The sequence below is a fragment of the Agelaius tricolor genome, unplaced genomic scaffold (assembly GCF_023055355.1).
Source record: "Agelaius tricolor isolate 1412-34295 unplaced genomic scaffold, bAgeTri1.0.p SCAF_3, whole genome shotgun sequence".
In the NCBI taxonomy this organism is placed as follows: Eukaryota; Metazoa; Chordata; class Aves; order Passeriformes; family Icteridae; genus Agelaius; species Agelaius tricolor.
In genome coordinates, this window is record NW_027269263.1 from 66,175,756 (window position 1) to 66,197,834 (window position 22,079).

A 22,079-nucleotide genomic window follows, 5' to 3' on the forward strand; every position below is an offset into this window, starting at 1 on the left:
GAGGAGAGGGTGGGTCTCTGTGTCTCCTGTCAGGCTCGGCAGGCTGTGCGCTCACGGCGGGGCAGGAGCCCGGCGCTCCCGGGCACAATGATCCTGTGGCTGTGCCTCTGCTGGGGCTTCTCCCCCTCGGCGGGACAGCCCGACTCGGAGCTGATGGCCAGGTACCTGGAGGAGCAGCTGCTGGCGGACTACAGCATCGTGGAGCAGGTAGGTTTGGAGGCGGAGGTGGCTGGGCAGCATCAGGTGGCCGCGGCAGTGTTGACAAGCGGGGCAGGCTGGTAAAAATGCGTTTATTCCACCTGTCCGTGCTGCTGAGCTCCGTGCGAGGTGCTGCAGCCAGCACGGGGTTGTGCTGGAGGCGCTGAGCCTGGAGATCACCGTGGCCATCACCCTGGCCATCACCCTGGCCATCACCCTGGCCATCACCCTGGCCATCACCCTGCCCTGCTGGTGCTGCTGTCCCGGCACGGCTCGGTCTGACCCCCATCCATCCCCAGGCTGTGCTAACCAGGCTTTTCACTGGCACAGCGGAGCTAAAGCCGTGTCCTGGCCACGCTCCAGTCTGAGTAATCCCGAGGATTTCAAGCTCGGGGGATCGGTTTTTTTTCTGCCCATGGTGTTACTGTATTTGATTTTTAACTCGTGTGTTTTTAACTTGTAACATTTTTAATTCTTGAAACAAAGCACATGAATTACAGCTTCTAAAAGGCTTCTTGACAATGAAAGGGAAAAAAAATTTCTGCAAGTGAGGGAGGGCTATTATGTTGTGTTATTGTGTGGCTTAGCTTTTCTAAGGAAATGGAGTTGAAAGAGCAATGAACTTTTTGGAAGAGTTTGGGTGGTGGTTTGGGAGGCTGTGATCTATTTCGAGTCGAAAGTGTCCCTGCCCATGGCAGAGGGGCTGGAATTAGGTGATCTTTAAGGTTCCTTCCAATCCAAACCACTTGGATTCTATAAGAGAGATCTTCAGGTCTGTGCTGACATCTATCAGGTCCACAAGTTTCCATGTGTGACTTTGGGTCACTTAGGGCATCAGTGACCTAAATTTGATCAGGTCTGAGAGCTCTGTAGCACCTGAGGCACCCATGTGGGCCTGAGATACAATGCAGGAACTATGGAATACCTGTGCCTTGCTGGAGGTCAGGTGGGATAATCCAATTTGGCTAAAATGTCAGTAATTGTCTGTATTTGGCATCTTCTGCCATGCAGCAGGTGGGAAGAGTGAGACTCTTCACATATATCTGTATTTATCCCTCCAAAAATAGAAAGAATAGAAGCATCCACATCTCTCCTCTGTGGGGACACCAAAAACTTTGTTTTCAATCCTGATTGCTATGGATGCATATTCCTTTTTGGGGAATTCAGCCATGAACCAACACTGTTTCACAAAGTGGGAGAGAGGATCTCCACCACTGCCAGTGGAGTGGTGTCTGGGACCACTCACCTGCTTTAGGGGGAAAAATCAGCTGCAAAGCTCAAAGAACTGTCTCACAGTGCTGGAGTAGCCTGGCTGATGTTGCCTGGGGCACCTGAGGGTGTTTTCTCAGGAGCTGAGCTGCTGCCAGGTCAATGGCAGCAGCCACTTCCACCAGAAAAGCAGTGATGTGTGCATAGCTGTGGTGCCCTGGGACAGCCAGATCTAGAAGAGGACATCTGTCTGTCCTCACTGAACACCTGAGAACAGGCAGGTGCTCCCCTGGATCGAGACACTGCCCTAGAAACAAATCCACTGCACAGCTTATATCCCATACACCACGCTGGGACTAACAGCTGGCACTGAGTTATGGGGTCACTACTGGCAATTATCTGGCTTTAATGAGGGTGTTGGAAAGCTTTAAAGCTAAAAGTTGATGGTAATTTGGAAATGGTTCCATTAGATGATGCCAGTGAAGCTGCCTGATTGGAACAGTCCAATGGGCTGATAACAAACCCTGCAGCAGTGTTTTGGCAGTAGCCACGAAGTCCTAGAAAACAAGATACTGCTGTCTGGGGATCCTTAGCTCCTCACTGACATCCACTGGGTATCACCAAGAATTTAGAAGGTGGTTCTTGAACTCACACAGAGTCTTCTTATGCAATTCAGCAAGCAAACAAAATGGGTTTTGGTGGGGAAAGATAAAAATAGGAACCAAGTTTCCAGTTTCACTGATTAGTCCTTAAAAACCCCTGTGACCAGAGCAACAGGTGGATTTGTTCCAAAAGGTAAACCTTCAGTAAAAAAATACTGAGGGCTACTGATCTCTCATCCCTGCCTCTGCTCCAAGCAGGGCCAACTTCACAGACATTTATTTGTCTTGTTCTGAAGAACCTGCAGTGATGGAGACTCTGCAGCCTCTCACAGCAGGCTCCTGAGGGGCTTTATTTGTCTGAGATAACAGACCCAGACAGAAAGTTTCTTCCAAAACTTAAGATACAAACGATTCTCCTCTCCTCTCCTCTCCTCTCCTCTCCTCTCCTCTCCTCTCCTCTCCTCTCCTCTCCTCTCCTCTCCTCTCCTCTCCTCTCCTCTCCTCTCCTCTCCTCTCCTCTCCTCTCCTCTCCTCTCCTCTCCTCTCCTCCCAAGGGAGCTGTTTTCCTTTGGTTATAATTTCACAAGATGTTGGCTAAAATGATGCAGAAGGAAATAGTAGAGATTCTCGTGGATGAAACTTTAATTTCCCCGTTGGGCATTCCTGAGCTTTTCAATGCACAATATAAACAGACATAAAATAATCTCTTTGGCAAGGGCTGCTGCTATTTCAGAGTAAATAAACTGAAAGGGCAAACCAGGTAAAACATAGTGTTGCATTCTTCTGCTCTCTGGGGTTCCACTGACGTTTTAAGATGGCACTTGGCTTCCCTCATTGACAAAAGCCTTGCTTTGGGGAGGGGCTTGATTTGGAGGTGTTGTTGAGCAACCATGTGAGAAGAAGTCAGAGGAGTTGATGACAAGGGTGAGACATTGAGTACAATTGCACTGTCATAGGTGAAGCACTTTGTTTCATAATAAGGTCTGTGGCTGAATTTCTACATCTTTATTCCTGATTTGCCCAAAACCAGTGCTTTTCTGTCACTGCACAAAAAATACACAGTAGCTGTGGAGAGTATTTAGGCAACAGATCTGCTCTTGAGATAATATTCATACAGCTGAAGCTGTAGCATTAATTTAAACATGTTATAGAACCATAGAATGACTTGGGTTGGAGGGGACCTTAAAGAGCATCCAGTTCCAAACTTTTGCCATGAGCACGGACATCTTCCAGTAGACCAGGCTGCTCAAAACAACTTCCAGCCTGGCCTTCAGTACTTGCAAGGATGTTCTTAGCATCCAGGGAAAGGGCTAAAATCTGACCTTCCTGCATTTCCTGTGGCATTCACATTTTCTGGAAAAATCCCTTCACCTAGGATTTTTTTTTTTCTCCTGGGAAGCTGAGGGCTCAGAGAAAAATGAAAACAATAATTATCTGATTCGCTTCTCCTGTGTTGTGCTCACATGTGGAATGTTTGGAGGTTGTTTACCACAGGTGATTGTTTCATTGGATTCTGTTGTGAGTTGTTTTCACTCTGGCCAATCAGTGCCAAGCTGTGTTGGGACTCTGGAGAGAGTCACAAATTTTCATTATTTTGTTTTTAGCCTTCTGTAAGTATCCTTTCTGTATTCTTTAGTGTAGTTTAGCATAGCATTCTTTAATATAATATAGTATCATAAAATAATAAATTAGCCTTCTGAGAGCATGGAGTCAGATTCATCATTCCTTCCTCCATCTGGGGAACCCTGCAAATACAATAGCCATTGTACAGAGGCTCCCTTGCCAAGCACCATTGGCCAAACACCCAGCACCTCCTTGCCCGAGACAGCCACATTCCACTGCTGAGCTTTGATCAGTGGGCCTGTTAATACAGAAGAGACTCAGGTTTTAATTTTAACCAGAGGAGCATTTGAACCTGGCTGTGGGTGATCAGTCATACAGCCCTGTGTCTGGGATTAAACAAGTGACATGTCTGCTGTAAGCTGAACAGACCCCACTCACTCCCTGAACTCTTTGCAGGTTGCTCGGCGCGTCCCAAGACAGGCCAAATTCCTGCAGAGGCTGGTATGTATCACACCCTGTCTTTGTTTTACCTCATGGGAGCTACACTCTCCCTGGATATGTGTGTGTCTGTGTGCATCCCTGCTGGGGTACCAGTCGTGGGTTTCTCTGGGTCTGGATTGAAGGCATTTGAGATGGCAGTTCATGTTCAGGCTCAGCTGTTTATTATTTCTTATCAGTAAAACAGTCTCACTACTGTGAGTTCTGCAGCTTTTCATTAGAAGGCACAAAATGGCCAACAATCTCTTGGTACAAGGGCTTTTAAGACTAAACTATCCAATTAAGAACTGACACCTGGATTATTTTCCCTTTTAACCCAATTACTGATCCCAAAGAGCTGCAATGGGGACTCTTCTGCCCAATTACAAAATGCCACCCAAACCCATGGAGAAGAAGGAAGAAGAAGCATGAAGAAAAAACCCAGGATGACACCCTGTGCCCTCCATCTTGCTTCCATCCACAACAGACTAAAAATTCCAAAACCTCAGTTTCTCACCAAGTGATGCACCTGCACTGCTCTCTATAATGTATTTCACACTTTTCTGGATTCCAGACTATCTTGAAGTCTGGGAAACTTTCTCCATGAATGAGGGTCAGAGTCAGTGCTGCCCTGGGGGTCAGGGCACCCCAGAACAGACAGAAATATTCCCAGTGCCCTGGGTTTCCACAAGCATCCCTGTGCCCAGGGATGAACTATTTGATGGTAGAGTGAGATTCTGGGTAAGGAAAAAAGAAATCTTCATTTTGATCAATGCAACAGGTACAGGTTCTTCTAATATTCCCCAATCCATCTTCTCAAACCCAGATTTGGAGGAAGAACACGTAATGTTACCAACCTTAACAACACAGTGAATATTAGCCTGATGAAATCTCACTGAGTTTGAAGAGAAAGGGAGCTTGCTTTGGAATTTGAAGATCTCTGTCATTCTCTGACAAAATCTCCTGGAGAAAGGAAGAAAACAAGGAAGCCAATATCCTTCTTCCAGCACAGAAATCTAAAATTTAGATGTAGAGAGGCAGCCAGTAGAATTGCTGTTCATGGCCAGTTATTTTTCTGGCTTTTCTGGGGAACTTCCCATTTGAGAACTGGTGTGCAACTCATTTCACACACTGAGCAGCCTTAACAGCTTCTGGTCCCCTTCATCTTTGACAAATTGGAATCAGCAGCCTAGAGAAAAACTCTCAGGCTTATTACCAGTTTATTACTTCTAATCTGAGAGACAGTCAATTTGTTTTGATGAAAGTAACTGATAAAGGTAAAAATACTGAATGGATTTCATATATTCAGCTCTTTTTCTGTTCTTCCAAATATTTCATATAAATGAGCATAAAATAATTTGTTTGGTGAGAAAATCTCAGCTGCCAGTTCATCATCATGACCAGGACACCTCCACAAAGCATCCAGCCAACATGCCTCATGGCAGTGTGCTAATCTGCTGCCTTGGCATTCCCTCACTAAATTTTTAATAGGGATAATAAGTCATGGTAATAATAACATTAAACAAATTGTTTGTTTTGCTTTTTTTTTTCCTTTGAGCTGCCTCTTACCTTCTGAAGGCTGTCTTGGTTTGAAAAGACAGGTGTCTGCCAAGGAAGGCAGGAGCCTTCCTTGAAATGGAAAATGTAAACCCCCTCCCTCTGCATTGTTATCATTTTGAAATTAAGGGGCTCTCAGGCAAAGATATGGGAATAGGAATAATAGTTCTTAATTAGGAAAATTTAAAAAAATACAAATGCAATAGTAGAAACAGAAAACAATCCACTGTCAGAGTGAGAGCAGTCCCTGTCCCCTGTGTGTCAGGGGGGTGGCCCAGCCCCATCCCATGGGGGCTCAGCCCTCCTGCAGTGCCAGCTGTGGCTCTGCTGGAGCAGGGATCCTGCACAAGGGGGGAGTTTTCCTCTGCAGCTCCAGGGCTGCTGGAGATGGGCCTGGGCTCCCTCTGGCCATGCAGGGCAGCAGAAGCTGCTCCTCTGGCAATGCACTGGGCAAAGGCTGCTGTGCTGTGCCCAGGCTCAGATTGGATCCAGGTAGGAATGCTTGGCTCCTCCCCTGGGCAATGCAGCATCTCCCCATGGGATGCTGGGATTGGCTCAGCCCTGCAGGGACACTCAGTGGCCATGGACAGCAGAGATCTCCTGCAGGGAGGATTGGCTGTGGGAGAGATAAAGAAAAAACTGCCCCATGGACAGAGAGAACTGCCCCAGCTCTGACAGATGGAAATAGAATGCACAGCCCCATTTCCAACGTAAGACAAATCCTCAATAAAAAGTGCAGAAAACAAACAGGCATTTGTGCAGCTGTAAATCAGAGCACCAGGCACTGATGGATTGTGCAGGAGCTCCAGGGAATGCAGCACAGGAATCACAGAGTGGAACTCGGGCTGCCTGCCCAGCCTGACTGAGCAACCTGTTTGGAAATGGCCTGTGCTCCCACCATTTATATTTTCTATATACAGAAAATTGCAGATCCCTTCCAGGGATAGGAAGGTGAACCAATTCTTTCAACCTCAGCTCTTATTCAGTATTTGATTTTCCCAACAGAAACTCACATCCACCAGGAAGAGGGAGGGATGTTGAATACCATTTTTTGTTGTGTTTTTTTGCCATTCCTCAGATTGTAAGGATATCAGAGCTGGAGATTGTTCAGTGGAATAGAGATATTTTCCCCATCCCTGGAAGTGTCCAAGGCCAGGTTGGACAAGGCTTGGAGCAACCTGGTCTAGTGGAATGTATTCCTGCCCATGGCAGGGGTTAGAACTGGATGGGCCCTAAGGTCTCTTCCAGCCCAATCCATTCTGTGATTCTATAACAGAGATCAGCTAAGCCAGCAAAGAGTGTTTTTAGCAAAAAAACCCTAAGTGACTTTTTTTTTTTGCATATAAAATACAACTGAGCTGTGGAACTTGCAGCAGGATGTTGTGGATGCTAAAAGTTTACATGGACTCAAAAACAGCTGTGTAAAGTAATAGAAGAGAAATCCACAGAATACAAATATACCACAAAAATACCACCCTTGACCCTGGAGTTCCTTCAGCCACAAATGACTGAAAACTGAGAGAATATTTCAGGGTAGTATCAGTGCAGGTTGGACTTTACACTCTAATTTTACACTCTCCTCTAAGCATGTGCTGTTGGTCTCTGCCAGTGACAGGCTACAGGGTTAGAACTGTTTTTTTTCTCACCCAACACAACCATTCTCCCGTTGTTGTCATAACAAAGGCAAGTTCATGCTCTCTGTCACATTTGAAAGACTTCCTGAGCTCCTGTGAGTCCATCAGTGCATTCTCAGCGTCAGACAGGTCACTGCAGAGCCTCTTGTATCTCAAGTGAAAGGCTAAGGGCTTGATCCTCTTTTGCTGTTCATCTGTCAGCTACATATAAACCCACAGATTTTTATGAGCTGCAGCACGTGGGGGTGAATGCAGAAGGTCTGACACCAAAGAATTTGCTGTAGTTTCTAATTCTTTCTGTAACTTATGTTATTAAATCCTCTGTGTACCTTGCTATGCCACGGGCAATTAGTGGCATGGAAGACTGAGTGAAGCATCAGCTCATTATATCTGAAAACATTCCTAGTACCCTATTTCAATCAAAACTCCCCACCTTCTCCACCTTCAGGATAATGAGACTGGGAATGCCATGCCTATGTATCAGGGAAGTTCATAAGAACAGCAGGATCTAGTTCTAATTAACAGCATTAATTAAGCAGTGGTCTAAGGGTGGGACATTAGATCTGTGCAGGGGTGTTCTAGCCTAGATCCACAGATCCATTGCACTGATCTGCCTAAAATTAAAGATATCTATCATGACTAGGTTCATCTGAGACACATTATATCAGTATTTCCAAGCCTTGCAGGTGTAGGCAGGCAGGGCTTTGTGCCAAGTCTGTTGGTAGATCTTGTTAGATCCTGCAGTGGGTCCTCATTCTTCCATTTGCCTGGAATTCACAAGCCCAGCAGCTTGGTTAGTTGGATGCTCAGTTACTTCTGATGCCATCAGCTACTGCAGAAATGTTCTTGTTCCATACTCAGACAAACACTTGCTCCCTTTTTTAAGCTGTTTGCCAAAATTATTTTTGTTCTGAAAGAAAGCCTGGACATGCAGCTGAAGAGCCTGTTCTTGTCCTCACAACTCTTACGTGACTGTGAGATTTTACCAACCTCAATAGAAAGAGTCTCACTGTATTTGGCTCAGTGAGGTTGCTCTGTATTTACAGTGCATTTTACCCTTTATGCCCCTTCTGCTTTTGAGGGTTTGGTCTTTGTGTAAGTCAGTGCACAGATTTTTCTTTTTCAAGGGCTGCTTTCAGTTAAGTATACTGAAGTATTCCAGGAAGAAAACATTTGAGCTCCATGGAGATGTTGCTGTCAAAAAACACATTAGTCTGGAGAAATGCTCCAACTCAGGACTTGTGCACGAAAACACATTCCCAAGAAGCAGAAATTGGCTTTCAGCTTCCATTGCTACATCATGTGTCATTCACTGCTGTCTCTGCTGCTTCTCTGCTGGAAGGAGTCCAGTGTGGGCTTAAAAAGCTTTAAATATTTTGCTTGAGATGTCACAGTGTCAATGTTTTTTAAGTCTCTTCATCCATTGGTGCAGAATTCCAGGATGGATTCTCAGCAGAGGAGGACTCAGTTGACTCCATTGACAGCAGATTCTCTGTTTACATAACTCAGGGATCTGACTGGATGAATTTGAAGGTGCTTCTTCATAAATGGTGATGTCAGTCTTTCAAGAAGGCTTCCATCTGCTCTTGTGCGCAGAGCAGGGTCTGTGACACAGTTCTGGACCCCATGGGGACATATTTTGGGCTTCTCTTCCCAGGCCACAAGGGAATAATCCTGATCCTCTCACACAGTCAGAGCTGAAAGCTTCAGCTCAGGACACAGATGGATTTTGTCGGGGTGTTTCACAATTTAAAGGCTGACATGAGCACAGCTCTCAGACCTTTCCCAAGCACTGGACAATGTCTGTGGCCTCTATGCATGAACAAAGGGAGTACCACGTTCTTGATTTTCTGTTTGCAGCTCACCTGAAATTTTGAGGACAAGCCCACCTTGCCTGTTGTTGTCAAGAGATCTAATACCCATTGGGTGGGAGCTTGTAGTCCACATTTAATCTTAAACCCATTGAAACACTGAAGGGGTGAGTTTGCTGTCTGTTTAGGGGCGATCTTTTTGATTCCCACAGGAAACCAGGCCTCGGATGTCTGAGTTCCACGTGAGGTCCACGATCATCTCGCGCTACGCCTTCACCACCGTGTCCTGCACCATGGTCAACAGCGGCTCCGAGGCACGGGAAGCTGTGTTTGAGATGCAGATCCCAGCTGCAGCTTTCATCTCCAACTTTACCATGTAAGTAAGTGTCGGGACCCAGGAAAGCCCTCTGGCTGCCCTGGAGGACTCGAGACCCTGCCAAGGAGCTCAGAGACCATGGCACAGATCCCAGGACACCTGTGACTTTGACTATGACCCATGGAAAAAATTACCAACCTTGTATGAGGATCTGCAAGCCGTGAAAGTTTAAGTATAATAATAGTTAATTTGTCACTGGGTGAAAAATAGATTTTTGAGGTTTTTAGAATGGAGGCTTGGGGTCCCAAGATGGAGGAATTTGGGCATGCCCTGCCCTTCTTCCTTCTTCTTCCTAGCCTCCATCTTCTGGGTGATGGTGTTGGCACTTTTGGATTGGTTTAAGGTAGAAACTCACTGTCTAACATAGGTGATAGGTATTGGGAAGTTATGGTAAATAAGGTACATGTAGTTTTTAGTATAAAAAGATAACACTGCCCCGAGGATGGGTAGTGTGCCTCAACCCAACCTGCCAGACAGACCTGCAGCGGGTCAGAGAAAGAATGTTATAGATAAGAAACAATAAACAACCTTGAGAATGAGATCAAAAGAATCCTGACTCCTTCTTTCACTGCCAGGCTGGGAAATTGTACCTATCTCAGAGTCACTCTGACCAGCAGAAGTCCTGAGAAGTAATGCACAGACCAGGTCTATGGATGCCATGATACTAAATTCGAATCCTCAGTGTAAACAAGGAGGGAAACTATTCTAAACTATTCTATTTCCCCTCTGAGTGTCTTTTAACCACTTCCTTCTCCTCCTCTCTCTGATTTGAATGAGAAAACTCTCTTCAAGACCTTAAAAACCTTTCCAGAGAAAGTTTCAGCAACGCTGGCAGATATATTTATCTTACCTTACTGACTGTAATGCCTAAGAATCTTCTTGTTATTTCATGTTCTCCACATTGGAGCAGAAGTCAACCTATCCAGCCAGCAGAGAGGTTCAGTGGCTGCTGGAGGTGTGATTGATAAACCAAATAGAGAGAAACTTCATAGTGAAATGACCAATAAATTAAACTCTTGGTCTCAAACATATTTGGTTTGATCATGCTCAGATCCTCTCTATGGATAGATATTGGGGCCACAGCTTCAGACTTGACCAAAGGGGATAGGGGACCCACTCTTTAAGAAATACTTCCATTTAGAGTGAATAGGAAGAATAAGAGACTTTTGGCTTTGTACTGGGCTGATATTTCCAGCCAGGGAACTTGTGAGTTGGCTTCTGCCCCAGAGACTTGGGTGGACTCAGGAGAGTGACACCAGCAGCACTCTGAGATTCTTCTCACATCAAAGTCTGCGAATGCACCTGCAGCAAATGTACACCTGTCACTGTACTTGGGTGCAGGGTGACCATGCTGACACCTCTGATCTCTCCAGGAGCATTGGCAACAAGACTTATTATGGAGAAGTCACGGGGAAGGAAAAAAAAAATAGCACGGATGACAAAGAAAGGCACAAGAAACCTCCAAGCCCCACAGAAGGAAGGTGAGTGTTGTGCATTTGGCTGTGTTCTGGGAGGTGATGCCCTCTCCTGCCATCTTTATCTTGGCTGCCTTGACGTAGCCATCCATGGATTTATAGGAAGGAGCAGCTAAACTGAATGTTATCTGCACTGCCTGGTGTCATTCCTATACTCCAAGCCATGAAAAATTGTGTGTGGCCTTTTCTAACCCTGTCACACAACTTTTTAAATTTCAGGAAGCTCCAGGATGTACTACTGGGGGGAAGAATTATTGTTGCTTCCTGAATAACAGAAAAGAAACTTAGGGTGTTGTCGTGAGCAGTCATCCACTTCACTCAAGAGTGGAGAAAGAATATACTTTATTAATATTTTATTTAGAAATACTAATATTTTATTTATATTCATTTATAATGTTATAATTATAAATAAATATAAATTTGGTAAATAATAATATCACTTCTAGCTATAATATTTATTATAAATATTAATATTTATATTTATTTACAATAATATAATTGTAAATAAATATTAATTTGGTAAATTATAATACCATTTATATTTATTAATATTTCTAATATTTATTATAAATATTGATATTTTATTTATAGTATTAATGTATTTTATGTATATTTTATATAAATCAGCAAAATTCAACGGTAATGCAGCAGGAGTTCAACAAGATTCAATGGGAAGGTTCAGTTGATTATTTACAGGGAACAGGGTCAGGCAAAACTATCGGGGTGGGGAGGTGAAGGAGGTAATGTGTGATGTGTATGGGATGTGAAGCTGTCTTTGGATTTTCCTTCCAGGGAGAACGGCTATGAGACATTCAAGGCCTCTGTCTTCATCCCCCGCAAGATGCAGGCCAGGTTCACACTGCATTACGAGGAGCTCCTGCAGAGGAGGCTGGGGAAATACGAGTACACCGTCAGCATCCGGCCCCAGCAGCTGGTGGGGAGGCTGAGGGTGGAGGTGAACATCCTGGAGAACTCAGGACTTGTGTCCCTGGAGGTGCCTCCCCTCAGGAACAGCAGGCAGAAAGGCAATGGGAAAGCTGAAGGTAAGTGTGGAGGCCCAGAGCACCGGGAATATTTCTGTGTCTGCTCTGGGGTGCCCTGACCCCCAGGGCAGCACTGACTTTGGCCCTCATTCATGGAGAAAGTTTCCCAGACTTCGAGATAGACTGGAATCCACAAAGGTGTGAAATAGATTATAGAGAGCAATGTAGGTGTATCACTTGGTGAGAATTTAGGTTTGGGGATTTTTAGTGTGTTGTGGATGGAAGCAAGATGGAGGGCACAGGGTGCTGTCCTGGGTTTCTTCTTCATGCTTCTTCTTCCTTCTTCTCCATGGGTTTGGGTGGCATTTTGTAATTGGGCAGAAGAGTCCACCTTGCAGGCTTCAAGTGATCAGTTATTGGGTTAAAAGGGAAAATAATCCAGGTGTCAGTTCTTAATTGGATAGTTTAGGCTTAAAAGCCCTTGTACCAAGAGACTGTTGGCCATTTTGTGCCTTCTAATGAAAAGCTGCAGAACTCACAGTAGTGAGACTGTTTTACTGATAAGAAATAATAAACAGCTGAGCCTGAACATGAACTGCCATCTCAAGTGCCTTCAATCCAGACCCAGAGAAACCCACAACTGGGACCCCCACAGGTAAGGAGAGATTTTATGACCCATGGTTCTCATGGTTATTTGTGGGGCCTGGCAGCACTGGGTCTATTTTCTCTGGATGACTGTGTCTGTGTGGTATCTGTGCCTCAGCCTGTGAGGACTTTGAAGCTTAATGAATACAGGGCTGATCCCATTCATCTCAATAGGGTTTTTTTTCTTTGCTATTGTCTTGAAGAGCTTTGAACTGGGCCTTCAGGCCTTGTGCTCAGCACTGGAGCAGGCTCTTCCCTGGCCTCTGCATCTCCTGGGAACTGTTTATTTTAAGTGAATTGTTTTTTCCATCCATCCATGCCAAGGAAGATAGGAAATCCTGCACTTCAGAACATGGGAAATTCCAAGAGGAAAATCCATATTTTGCCAAAGTGCTAAGTGCTATCTGAGCATCTACTCTTACCCCTAGCCATCCTTGCTCACTGTTCAGACAGTGTAAATATAACTCTTTCTGGTGTAAACCAACAGCTCAGGATCCTGTGTTTGCTGCATGTTGTCAAAAAACACAAAAAAAAAAAAAAAAGGATGGAGGATGCAGAGTCTTTTGGGACTTGACCCTCAGTCACACAAGTGACTCCAAGTGACACAGTGCCAGCAAAATCAGTGGAGCTGCTCGTATCTGCCACTAAAAGATCCTAATGCATGTGAAGTGGAGTTAAACTGATTGCTCAGTGGGATCCTACTGATTTCATCCAAATCACATGAAACCAAGGCTCTCAGTGACTTGGGCTATCTTCAGGTCAAGCCTCATTAGTCTCACTGTCCTACATCCACGTGCCAAGTGATAAATGTGCTCTGCTCCTCATCAGGAGAGGCAGGAAGCCTTTTTCACCTATCAGGGAATTGTTGGCATGTGGTTTCCTGCAAGACATCTGGCATTGATCAAGGGTAGAGACAGACTGAGCAGAGCAGACACACTGCTGGTCCAGCACAGGATGGAAATTCCTATATGTAAATGACATACAGGGAAAACTCGTGTAAGTCACTATCCAAATGGCAATCTGGGAGCACTGACATTCTTGGCATCATGCTTCAGATTTCAAAGAGCTCATATAAAAATGGGCCTGAGCTGTTGGATTCTGTAATCCTCCCTAGCCAGTAAAATGTATATAAATTATGTCTTCCATTGCAGGACAAGTAATGCAACTGAAGCTCAGATTCCCTGTGCTTTATCTGTGTTCAGAATTCAATTTCACACCCTTTCTGTCTGGAATCATCCCATGTGGTTGTCCACTATATTCCAGCTGACTGTCACCTCTCAAGATGGATCCAAAAATGAACCATCACAGCCATTAGTTGCTCCCTGTGGAGCCTTCTTGCTCATATGACACCCAAAAAGTGGGTGCACATCCAGTGAGACCTCCAGAAGAAGTAAACAGAGCAGGAAAAAGCATTTTCCTGATGGAACTGTCATCCTCACAAGAGGAACAGTTAAACCTAAATTATTTTGGATTCTGGCAGATTCAGGATTAGAGCTCTAATGCAAACCAGAAAAAAGAATCTGCTCTCTCTTGGATCCCCACAGCTTAAAACCCTTCAGTACCACTTGGTTGGACATTGGAAAATGGTACTGCCTGACTGGTTTGAGGTTGAATATGTCATTAAAGCTCTCTTCCTCTATTTCCTATGTCTAAACTATCTCACAGTTAATAATAAAATATGAGATTTTGAGAAGTATTAATAAATTATCTTGAGAGCAATGGAAGAGAAATGTATTGTGCTATCAGGTTGTTACAACCCACTCCAAAAGGTGAGGATAACCCAAGTTCTGGAAACAACACTCATTCATCAGGGTTGGAAATACACATATTTAGGTTTATTTTAGAACAACCTAGTTGCACAGGAAAACAGATATGTTTTGGTTCTTATTATCTACAGTAATATGACAATATAAAACCATAAAGATATCACTTGAGAAAATGTATAAGTGTAGAAGGATCTCACCACCTGAAAGGCTTGTGATGAGACTTGGTTGTTGCAATTTCAATGTTTGTTGGTCAAAGTGGTGATCACAGGCTAGACCCATCATGTGGTGGGGAAAATCCTACAGGGAAACCCACAGAATGCACATTCTATTGGGTTTATATTCACTCAGGTTCAGGTGGGAATGCCCAGGTACCTGCCTAGGGTGGAGAGCTTGTAATGACTGTTGGAATGCTGTGGATCAATGCTGTGGATCAATGCTGTGTTTGAGCATCCCAGTGTCTCTCCCAGTCTCACTTGTGGCTATGTCCTTTTCTTGTCTCTCAGAAAGTCCTGTGTCCATCCTCTCTGAACAGGGGGCAGAGACAATGTGATGACAGATCCCTCTAGGATATTTCCTGGTGCGGTAACTCCTGCACACATGGCTCCATCTGGGAGTTGTATTTTTCCCAAAGGAAGGCATAAGGCATGTGAGTTTTGAAAATGATCTTTTGGCATGTGCAGGTGTTTTCTGTCACATACAAACCCCAAAACAGGAGGCATTGAGGCCAATGATCCTGACCTTCTCTGGTGACCTCAGAATGGAGCCACTTTCTGAATGATGTCCTGGATAATATCCTCATCTTGTTCCTCCAGTGTAGCTGTGTGAGAACTAGCCATGGGCTTGGGCAGGAGACACTAGGCTGCTTGAGGATGACTGTGTCTTTCTGAAGCCAAAGGTCTCAGAAAGCTTTTTATTTCTTAAAACAGCTGTCTGGAAATTTCCACATGTTAGCAGAGGACGAGCTTTGCATTTGAGCTCTAATCCTGAATCTGCCAGACTCCAAAATAATTTAGGTTTAACTGTTCCTCCTGTGAGGACGAAAGTTTCATCTGGAAAATGCTTTTTCCTGCTCTGTTTACTTCTTTAGCTGAATTTAGTGGAAAGTTTGTCTGAAGGCTCTACTCTCTCTCAGTGTGAGCACAAACCAGCCCAGGCATTTGGAGCTCATCCATGCTCTGGACTCTGAAATATCTCACAGATTTTTCTCTCTCTGCCACTTGTTTAAAAAGAACAAGGCCAATAAACAAAGGAGACTAATTGTGATCCAGATATCAAGTGCTGCCTAAAAAAGAAACCTGGGGGAAGATATAGGAACTGTGTTCAAGAATATAAAAGGCAAGAAGGAAAAGGATACTGTGGCTTCTCTGTCAATAACTGGAAAAACAAGAAGTCATGGGTTTGTAATCCACAAGGAAAAATGTAAATTGGACATTGAAAATGTTCAACAGTGAAAAAACTGAAGCTCTAGGAAGGACTGGCAAATGCAGGCACTGAGTTTCCATTACTGGAGGTCTGGAGTGTTTCCTGATTGTATAAAAAAACTAAGTAGGAAGGGATTCAGTCTGAGAACATGGGATGAATTAGATAAATTACCTTCCAGACCTGATTTTTGTTTTTCCAGAAAAAAAAAAAGTTTTCTTGGACCCTTTCTATCAGACCATTTTTTGGCTTTTAACTTCTGTCCCAGGGATGGAGATGAGAGGCTATGAAGAGGAGGGGAGAGATTCCTCAGCAATTCTTGTCACTTCAAATGGCTGTGTGAGACAGCCTTGGAAGCTTCCTCTGCAGAGATCCCCAAAGCACTGTCTGTGTTGGAAAGGATGACATTTATCACCTCCAGAGAGTGTTCTGAGGAGCAATAGAGGGAGGCAAAGTGATCCACATACTCCACCTAGACTCTACATTGCTTTAAAAAATGGGTTATGTGTGATTATGCTCATTTAACAGGTGGGGAAAGTGAGGCAGGGAGTTGCTGCCTAAATCAGCTGATTTCCAACAGTCCAGAGAAATGTTAAGACTGGAGCTTGTGCTGTTGTGGCACAGCTCCTTGGCCTCACCCATCACTGTATTTATGGCAGAGAAACATGGAAGTGCTGCCCAAAGGCCACGGACATGGATGTGCAGGAGGAATTAGGAGGCAGCTTCTCCCTGGCCCTGGTGTGAATGACCAGGCAGCCTAACCCACAGCAGGCTTTCCTTTCAGCAGTTGAGGAGAAGTAATGTGAAACCTCCAGATCAGAAATTATAAATGGACTTTAAAGCCATTTCTATGTATTTTAGGCTTTTCCCACACTGGCAGTTAAATGGGATTTCTGGAAGCAATAGAAGACAGATGGAAAATTCAAGAAGGCAGATACAAGCAAATCTGATGCATTTTGTATTAAAAACATATTGTGTCTGTTGGTTCATCAGATCAAAGGGCAGCTATAAAAATAAAAACAGATCAAGACTGAGGTAAAATCTTACAGCAATGTTGATTTATAACTTTTCTTTGCCAGGAGAAATCGGAACTGTACATGGATTTAAAAAATATCAAAGCTCTGGGCAATCATTTTATAAGCCCCTTCTAAGATACAAAACTAGTGTCCTTCTGTGGTTTCAGTGTGTTGGCTGGGACCTCCCTCTCAGTTTCCATCAGGATGAATGGACAGGAGCTCTCCCAGAGAAGCTGTGATGCAGAGTCAGTTCTTGATTTTACTGGGACTGAGTGATCTCTGTCATTTGGTCTCCATGGGCAAGGCTTTTGCTGAGGAGTTTGTTTTACAGTCCTGGTGCTCTAGCTATAATTTGCTTGTGTAAAATTTGGCCTGTGACAAAACCCTTCCCTATCTCAGTAGAACAGCCTTGTGCCTCATCTTTTCAGATGCACTCCCAGGACAGCTGTGGAAATAAAGCAAAATCATCCTGGCAGTAACATCCTAGAGTGCTGTTGATTTATGAATCTTACTCTCATTCCTTTACCTAGAGGAACCTAGATTGTACATGGCACTTCAGAGTAAAAGTTACAGATTTGGCTACTCATTTCATAAACCCAAAAGGACCCCAATCCTGGCATTTCTATGGACTTCCACCTGTGGGAAGTTAGGTAAATTAGGTAACCACCCCATGCCTCCATTTTCCTACTTGTTAAATGGACATAATCACATCTTGCTGGTTTTGTAAATCACAGTGGGGTGTGGATGTGAGGTTGTGTTCATTGTTGCTCACAGATGTCACATTGCCTTTCCCTAAAGCTGCTCAAAGCCCTTTACAAAGGTGAAGTGCCACCGCTCATTACATAAACAGAGTTTTGGGACCCCCTGGAATGGAGCTTTCCCAGACTGCCTGCACCTTCTCATTTGGATCGCTGTTGTTAATTTATTGTTAATTAAAATTACCCTGGAGCAGATGTCTGTCTGGACAGATGTATCATACCCTCATCTCTGACACTCTTGACCTGATCTCCACTTGCATAGTGGAATCTAGAAAATAAACTTATATGTGGGTATTGGCATTGCGTGCACCTGAACTGAAACTGATCCTCCCCCATCCCTAATTTCCCTGTCATACCACAGATTTTTGGGCATTTTTGGAAAATATTTGAGATTTCCCCTCAGAGTATAATTAAGCAGCTGATTCCTACCAATTCTAATCAGGAGCAAACATAATAGAACTTCTGTGCCTCAGAGGAATAATCTCTGTGAGAGCTAAAGCACCCAAGAACAGCTTCAGCTGACAATATATATTTTGTGTTTTCAAAAGCCAGTTAGGAAAAGGGTGAAAGCCCTCAAAATCTGGAGAAGTTCAGGGGCCAAATCCATCTCATGTAAGGATGGAGTTAAGAGGGAAACAGCTGACAAACCAAAAGAGGGTAAGGTGGGATTTTGTTTATATAGAGAGGCAACAGGGAACTTCCCTCAGCTTTTAGAGAATGAGCACAGATAACAATACAAGGAGAATTTCCTGCAGGGTGACTCAGACCTAAATAATTGTCTTTATCTGAGGTGCCCTCTGCCAGGCACATCCCTCTTTATTGATTCAGGAAGGGTTTTCAGAGTTTAGGATGAGTTATATCTTAGGGATGCAATTTGTGTGACTGCACTGGCAGTGCTGGATTTTGTCTGAATTAGACTGAAATTGCAGTGACTATGATGATAACTTTTGCTGAACATAAAGGCAGTGAAGGGGACTTGTTAAAAGGTGGATATTACACATAAGACACTTGTCAGACCAAGGGATCAGTCACTCAGATCAATCCCACCCCACATGCCTGCAGCATGTCTGAACATGCCACCTCAAGAATTCCTTACAATCAATTAGGAAAAATCTACAGTGTGATTCATCTAATCCTGGAATAAATGTTTAAACAGGTCAGATGAATCATACCTGCATTGACTGTCAGGATCTCAGGTGTAGGATCTGTGTCCTGGATGTCTGGAGCTGGCTGGAGTGAACAGCATCTGCATGTTTGAGGTTTTGTGTTTGGCCAAACAGAACTGAATATGGGAGTTTGCTACAAACATTTATATCCCTGAGAGCATTGCAAGATGGGTTTCAATTTAAAGTTTGAGGTTAATTTTTTTTTTCTCTCTTTTTTTATCACTGAATCTTCAATCCCAGTAAGTCACTCTGCTGCCTGACTTGGCTCCATGGCAGCACCACCTGTGCTGTGCTTTGACATCTGTAAGGCAATGGGAAAAACCTGTGATGTTGTGGTTTTATCTCAACAGGTGATGTGTCTCCTCCTCCTTCTACTGTCATTGGGCACACCAAAACCTTAGCTAAGGTTACATTCAACCCCAGTGTGGTTGAGCAAACCAGGATCGCCCGAAATGGAATTTTGGGAGACTTCATAATTAGATATGATGTCAGCAGGGAGCTGAGTGTTGGGGATGTTCAGGTACTGTACACATGATTCATTTTTTCTGTTTTATTAACTGTATTCAAGATGGTTTAATTGTTTTGCCTGCTCCAAATTCCTAGAAAATGCTTTCCAAGTGAAGGCTACTCCTCCATCCTGTAAGAACAATCCAAAATAAAACCAGTCAGTTAGCAGCCACAAGAAGGACTTAAACCCCAACTTCACTGAGCTTCTTTTTTGTGTCTGCTTTTCAGTTTCTCAGTATGCTGGCTGTAAATATCTGGATACAAGGCCAGTTTTTTAAGGGAATGTTGTGGTTCTGATTTGTGGGCACGTGTGTTACATCCTTGCTGCATTTGGAAGGAAACTCATTTGGATGACTCAAACTGCATTTGGATGTCAACCATGGAAGGAGATCTCCATGGATCTCTCCATGGAGTGCTCCAGTTGGCTCATCCAATCTGGATAAACTGAATTAAGGGAGGGGATCCCAAGGGTATCTGGGAACAGAATTAAGAGGGATTCCAAGGAGCATTCACAACCTCCAGTGTAGACACAGCCACCGAAAACACCCAAATATCCAGATATCCCATAATGACGTCTGTAGAAGGTTGGACCACAATCTACCTTTGATTCCTGACTGCCTTGCTCTTCCCCAGATCCTCAATGGATATTTTGTGCACTACTTCGCCCCCACAGACCTCCCTCCCCTGCCAAAGAACGTGGTGTTCGTGCTGGACAGCAGCGCCTCCATGGTGGGCACGAAGCTGAAGCAGGTGAGCTCCTCCTCCTGTCTGTTCTGGGCTGCTCAGCCCTGGGGTGGCAAAGCTTGGCTCAGATTTCTCTCACCACTTCTCCTCTGCAAAATGTTTGCTGTGTCTGGGGTGAGAGGTGGCTCTGAAGTCACCTCAAGGCAAGGTGATCTACCTGCAATGCGAAATGATCGTGTCAGTGGGGATGGGATGGGAACGAGGAATGTAGAAGGATTCATCACTCTGTAAAGGTCAGTGTTGACAAAACTGAGCATAGGATTGTCCAGGGTGGTTCTGTTCTGAGCAGTTTGAGGAGAGGCAGATCAGGCAGAATTGCCAGCAAAGTGCATTCAGCAGACTCTGTATCCAGTCTAACAGCACAGAGAAGACACTGCTGCCTTTAAATTACCTTGGCAAAACACTCAGTGAAGTATAACTCAAGAGGCTCTGCTGAAAGAAAAGTCATTTTGTCCTTTTTGGGAATCTGAGTCTTTCAGAACAAATCTCAGACATTTTTCCAGGGCATAGACCTGAATGTGAGCCACCATACCAAGCTGAAGGGGACATCAAATATAAATGGAATATGGATTCTATGGATTCAAATTATCTTTCCCAGTGACTGGGGAAGAAGATAACTCATCAAAAGAGTTGTTAAGAAGCAATCCTAGTCCTGTCCTGAATGAGGTCTCAATTCAAGATGCCTCTGAATCTGCAAAAAGCCTCATGGACAGAGCTTGGCCCTTGGCTTTCAGTTATCCTCCTGCTGAAAAATGACCACCCAGCCTCTCAGAATAAACAGTTCTGGCACAAATGCCCCCAGTCCTGCAGGCTGGAAGCAGACAGCCAGTGACCACGTGCTGAACCAGGGAGATTAAAACTCCAAAGGGCTTTGGTGCTTTAGTGAGCTGCACAAGTAGCCAGCAGATTAACCTTGCACTATGAAAGCTTTTATTCTCCTCCTGAGTATCAGAGTTTCTTTTCATTGCACCTACTAAAAACAACACAGCCATTAACCCCTAAAGTTTTAATTCATAGCCTGGGCAGTTTGTGCTGCTAAACATGGATCTCAGGCAAATCAGCTACTGAGAGGTTCCTCTGAGCCCAGAGCCTTTGTTGAGGCTGTACCCAGCTGTTGGAATCCTGGATGCTGAGAATTTTAAACCTTTTGTGCTGAAAGGCACAGACTCACAAGAGAGTACTACATTTAACCTGAGGCTGTAGAGAAGACTTCCAAAATTTATTAAAAGCCCTAAAATTATGAGTCTATAGTTAGCTAGAAGGGTAGAAAACGTAGAGTTTTAGAATATAGTAATAAATATAAAGCAAGATGAAAGTTTTAGAGCAGAGGCAAATTCTTCTTCTTCACCTTCTTCTTCCTTCTTCTTCATGAGTTTAGGTAGTATTTTGTAATTAAACAGAAAAGTCTGCACTACAATCTTCAAAGAATCAGTTATTAAATAAAAAAAATAATCTAAGTGTCATTTCTTAATTAGATAGTTTAGTCTTAAAAGACCTTGTAACAAGAGATAATTAGCCATTTTGTGCCTTACTAATGAAAGACTACAAAACTCATAGTTGTGAAGCTATTACACTAATAAATATAATAAACTCCTGAGTCAGAACATGAAATACTATCTCAAGTACCTTCAATCCCAAGCTCAACAAAAATAAAAAATACAAACAAAAAATCCACACCCAACTTTTGGTCTGTTATCTCAGTATATTCCTTTTATGGAGCACCACTGGTACAATATGGAGGAGTGCTATGGGATGGAAGCACTTATCTTCCCTTGATTCCAGCTGCTCCAAAAAACAGAACTTTATGGAGTTAAGATCAAAATCATAAACACCCCGACATATTAATCAAGAAAAGACCAAAATCTAGGACTGGCTGAAAAAGAAACCTCTCTTGGTTCTCTAGGAAAATGTGATCAGTTACAGCCATGTCTGCTCAGTGCCCTTTTTACCAGTTGTTGATGTCATTGAGATGCTTATTAAATTACAGATTCCCTGGTGGCAGGATACATCTGAGCAGAGGAAATGTCTCCTTTTTGTCTTTTCTCTTGGGCTCTCACAGCTGTGGTGATCTCTGGTGCTGTGTAGAGAGCTGGGAAATCCCATGGGAACTGTCTTTCCTCATTTCTCTCTACTGAGTCACGTGCAAGGTCAGCTAAAAATACAGTGAGCAATT

General features: G+C 43.9%; 1 protein-coding gene across 1 annotated transcript in view; it reads left to right on the forward strand.

Annotated features, from left to right (window-relative positions):
* Positions 1 to 22,079, forward strand: part of ITIH5 (inter-alpha-trypsin inhibitor heavy chain 5) — a 48,312-nt gene continuing 26,233 nt past the window's right edge. The window contains exons 1-7 of the mRNA XM_071424145.1: positions 1 to 207; positions 4,029 to 4,073; positions 9,264 to 9,427; positions 10,801 to 10,908; positions 11,695 to 11,945; positions 19,006 to 19,175; positions 19,796 to 19,912. Of these exons, the coding sequence (XP_071280246.1) occupies positions 88 to 207; positions 4,029 to 4,073; positions 9,264 to 9,427; positions 10,801 to 10,908; positions 11,695 to 11,945; positions 19,006 to 19,175; positions 19,796 to 19,912 (975 nt within the window). The 5' untranslated portion in view covers positions 1 to 87. The remainder of the gene's footprint in view (positions 208 to 4,028; positions 4,074 to 9,263; positions 9,428 to 10,800; positions 10,909 to 11,694; positions 11,946 to 19,005; positions 19,176 to 19,795; positions 19,913 to 22,079) is intronic.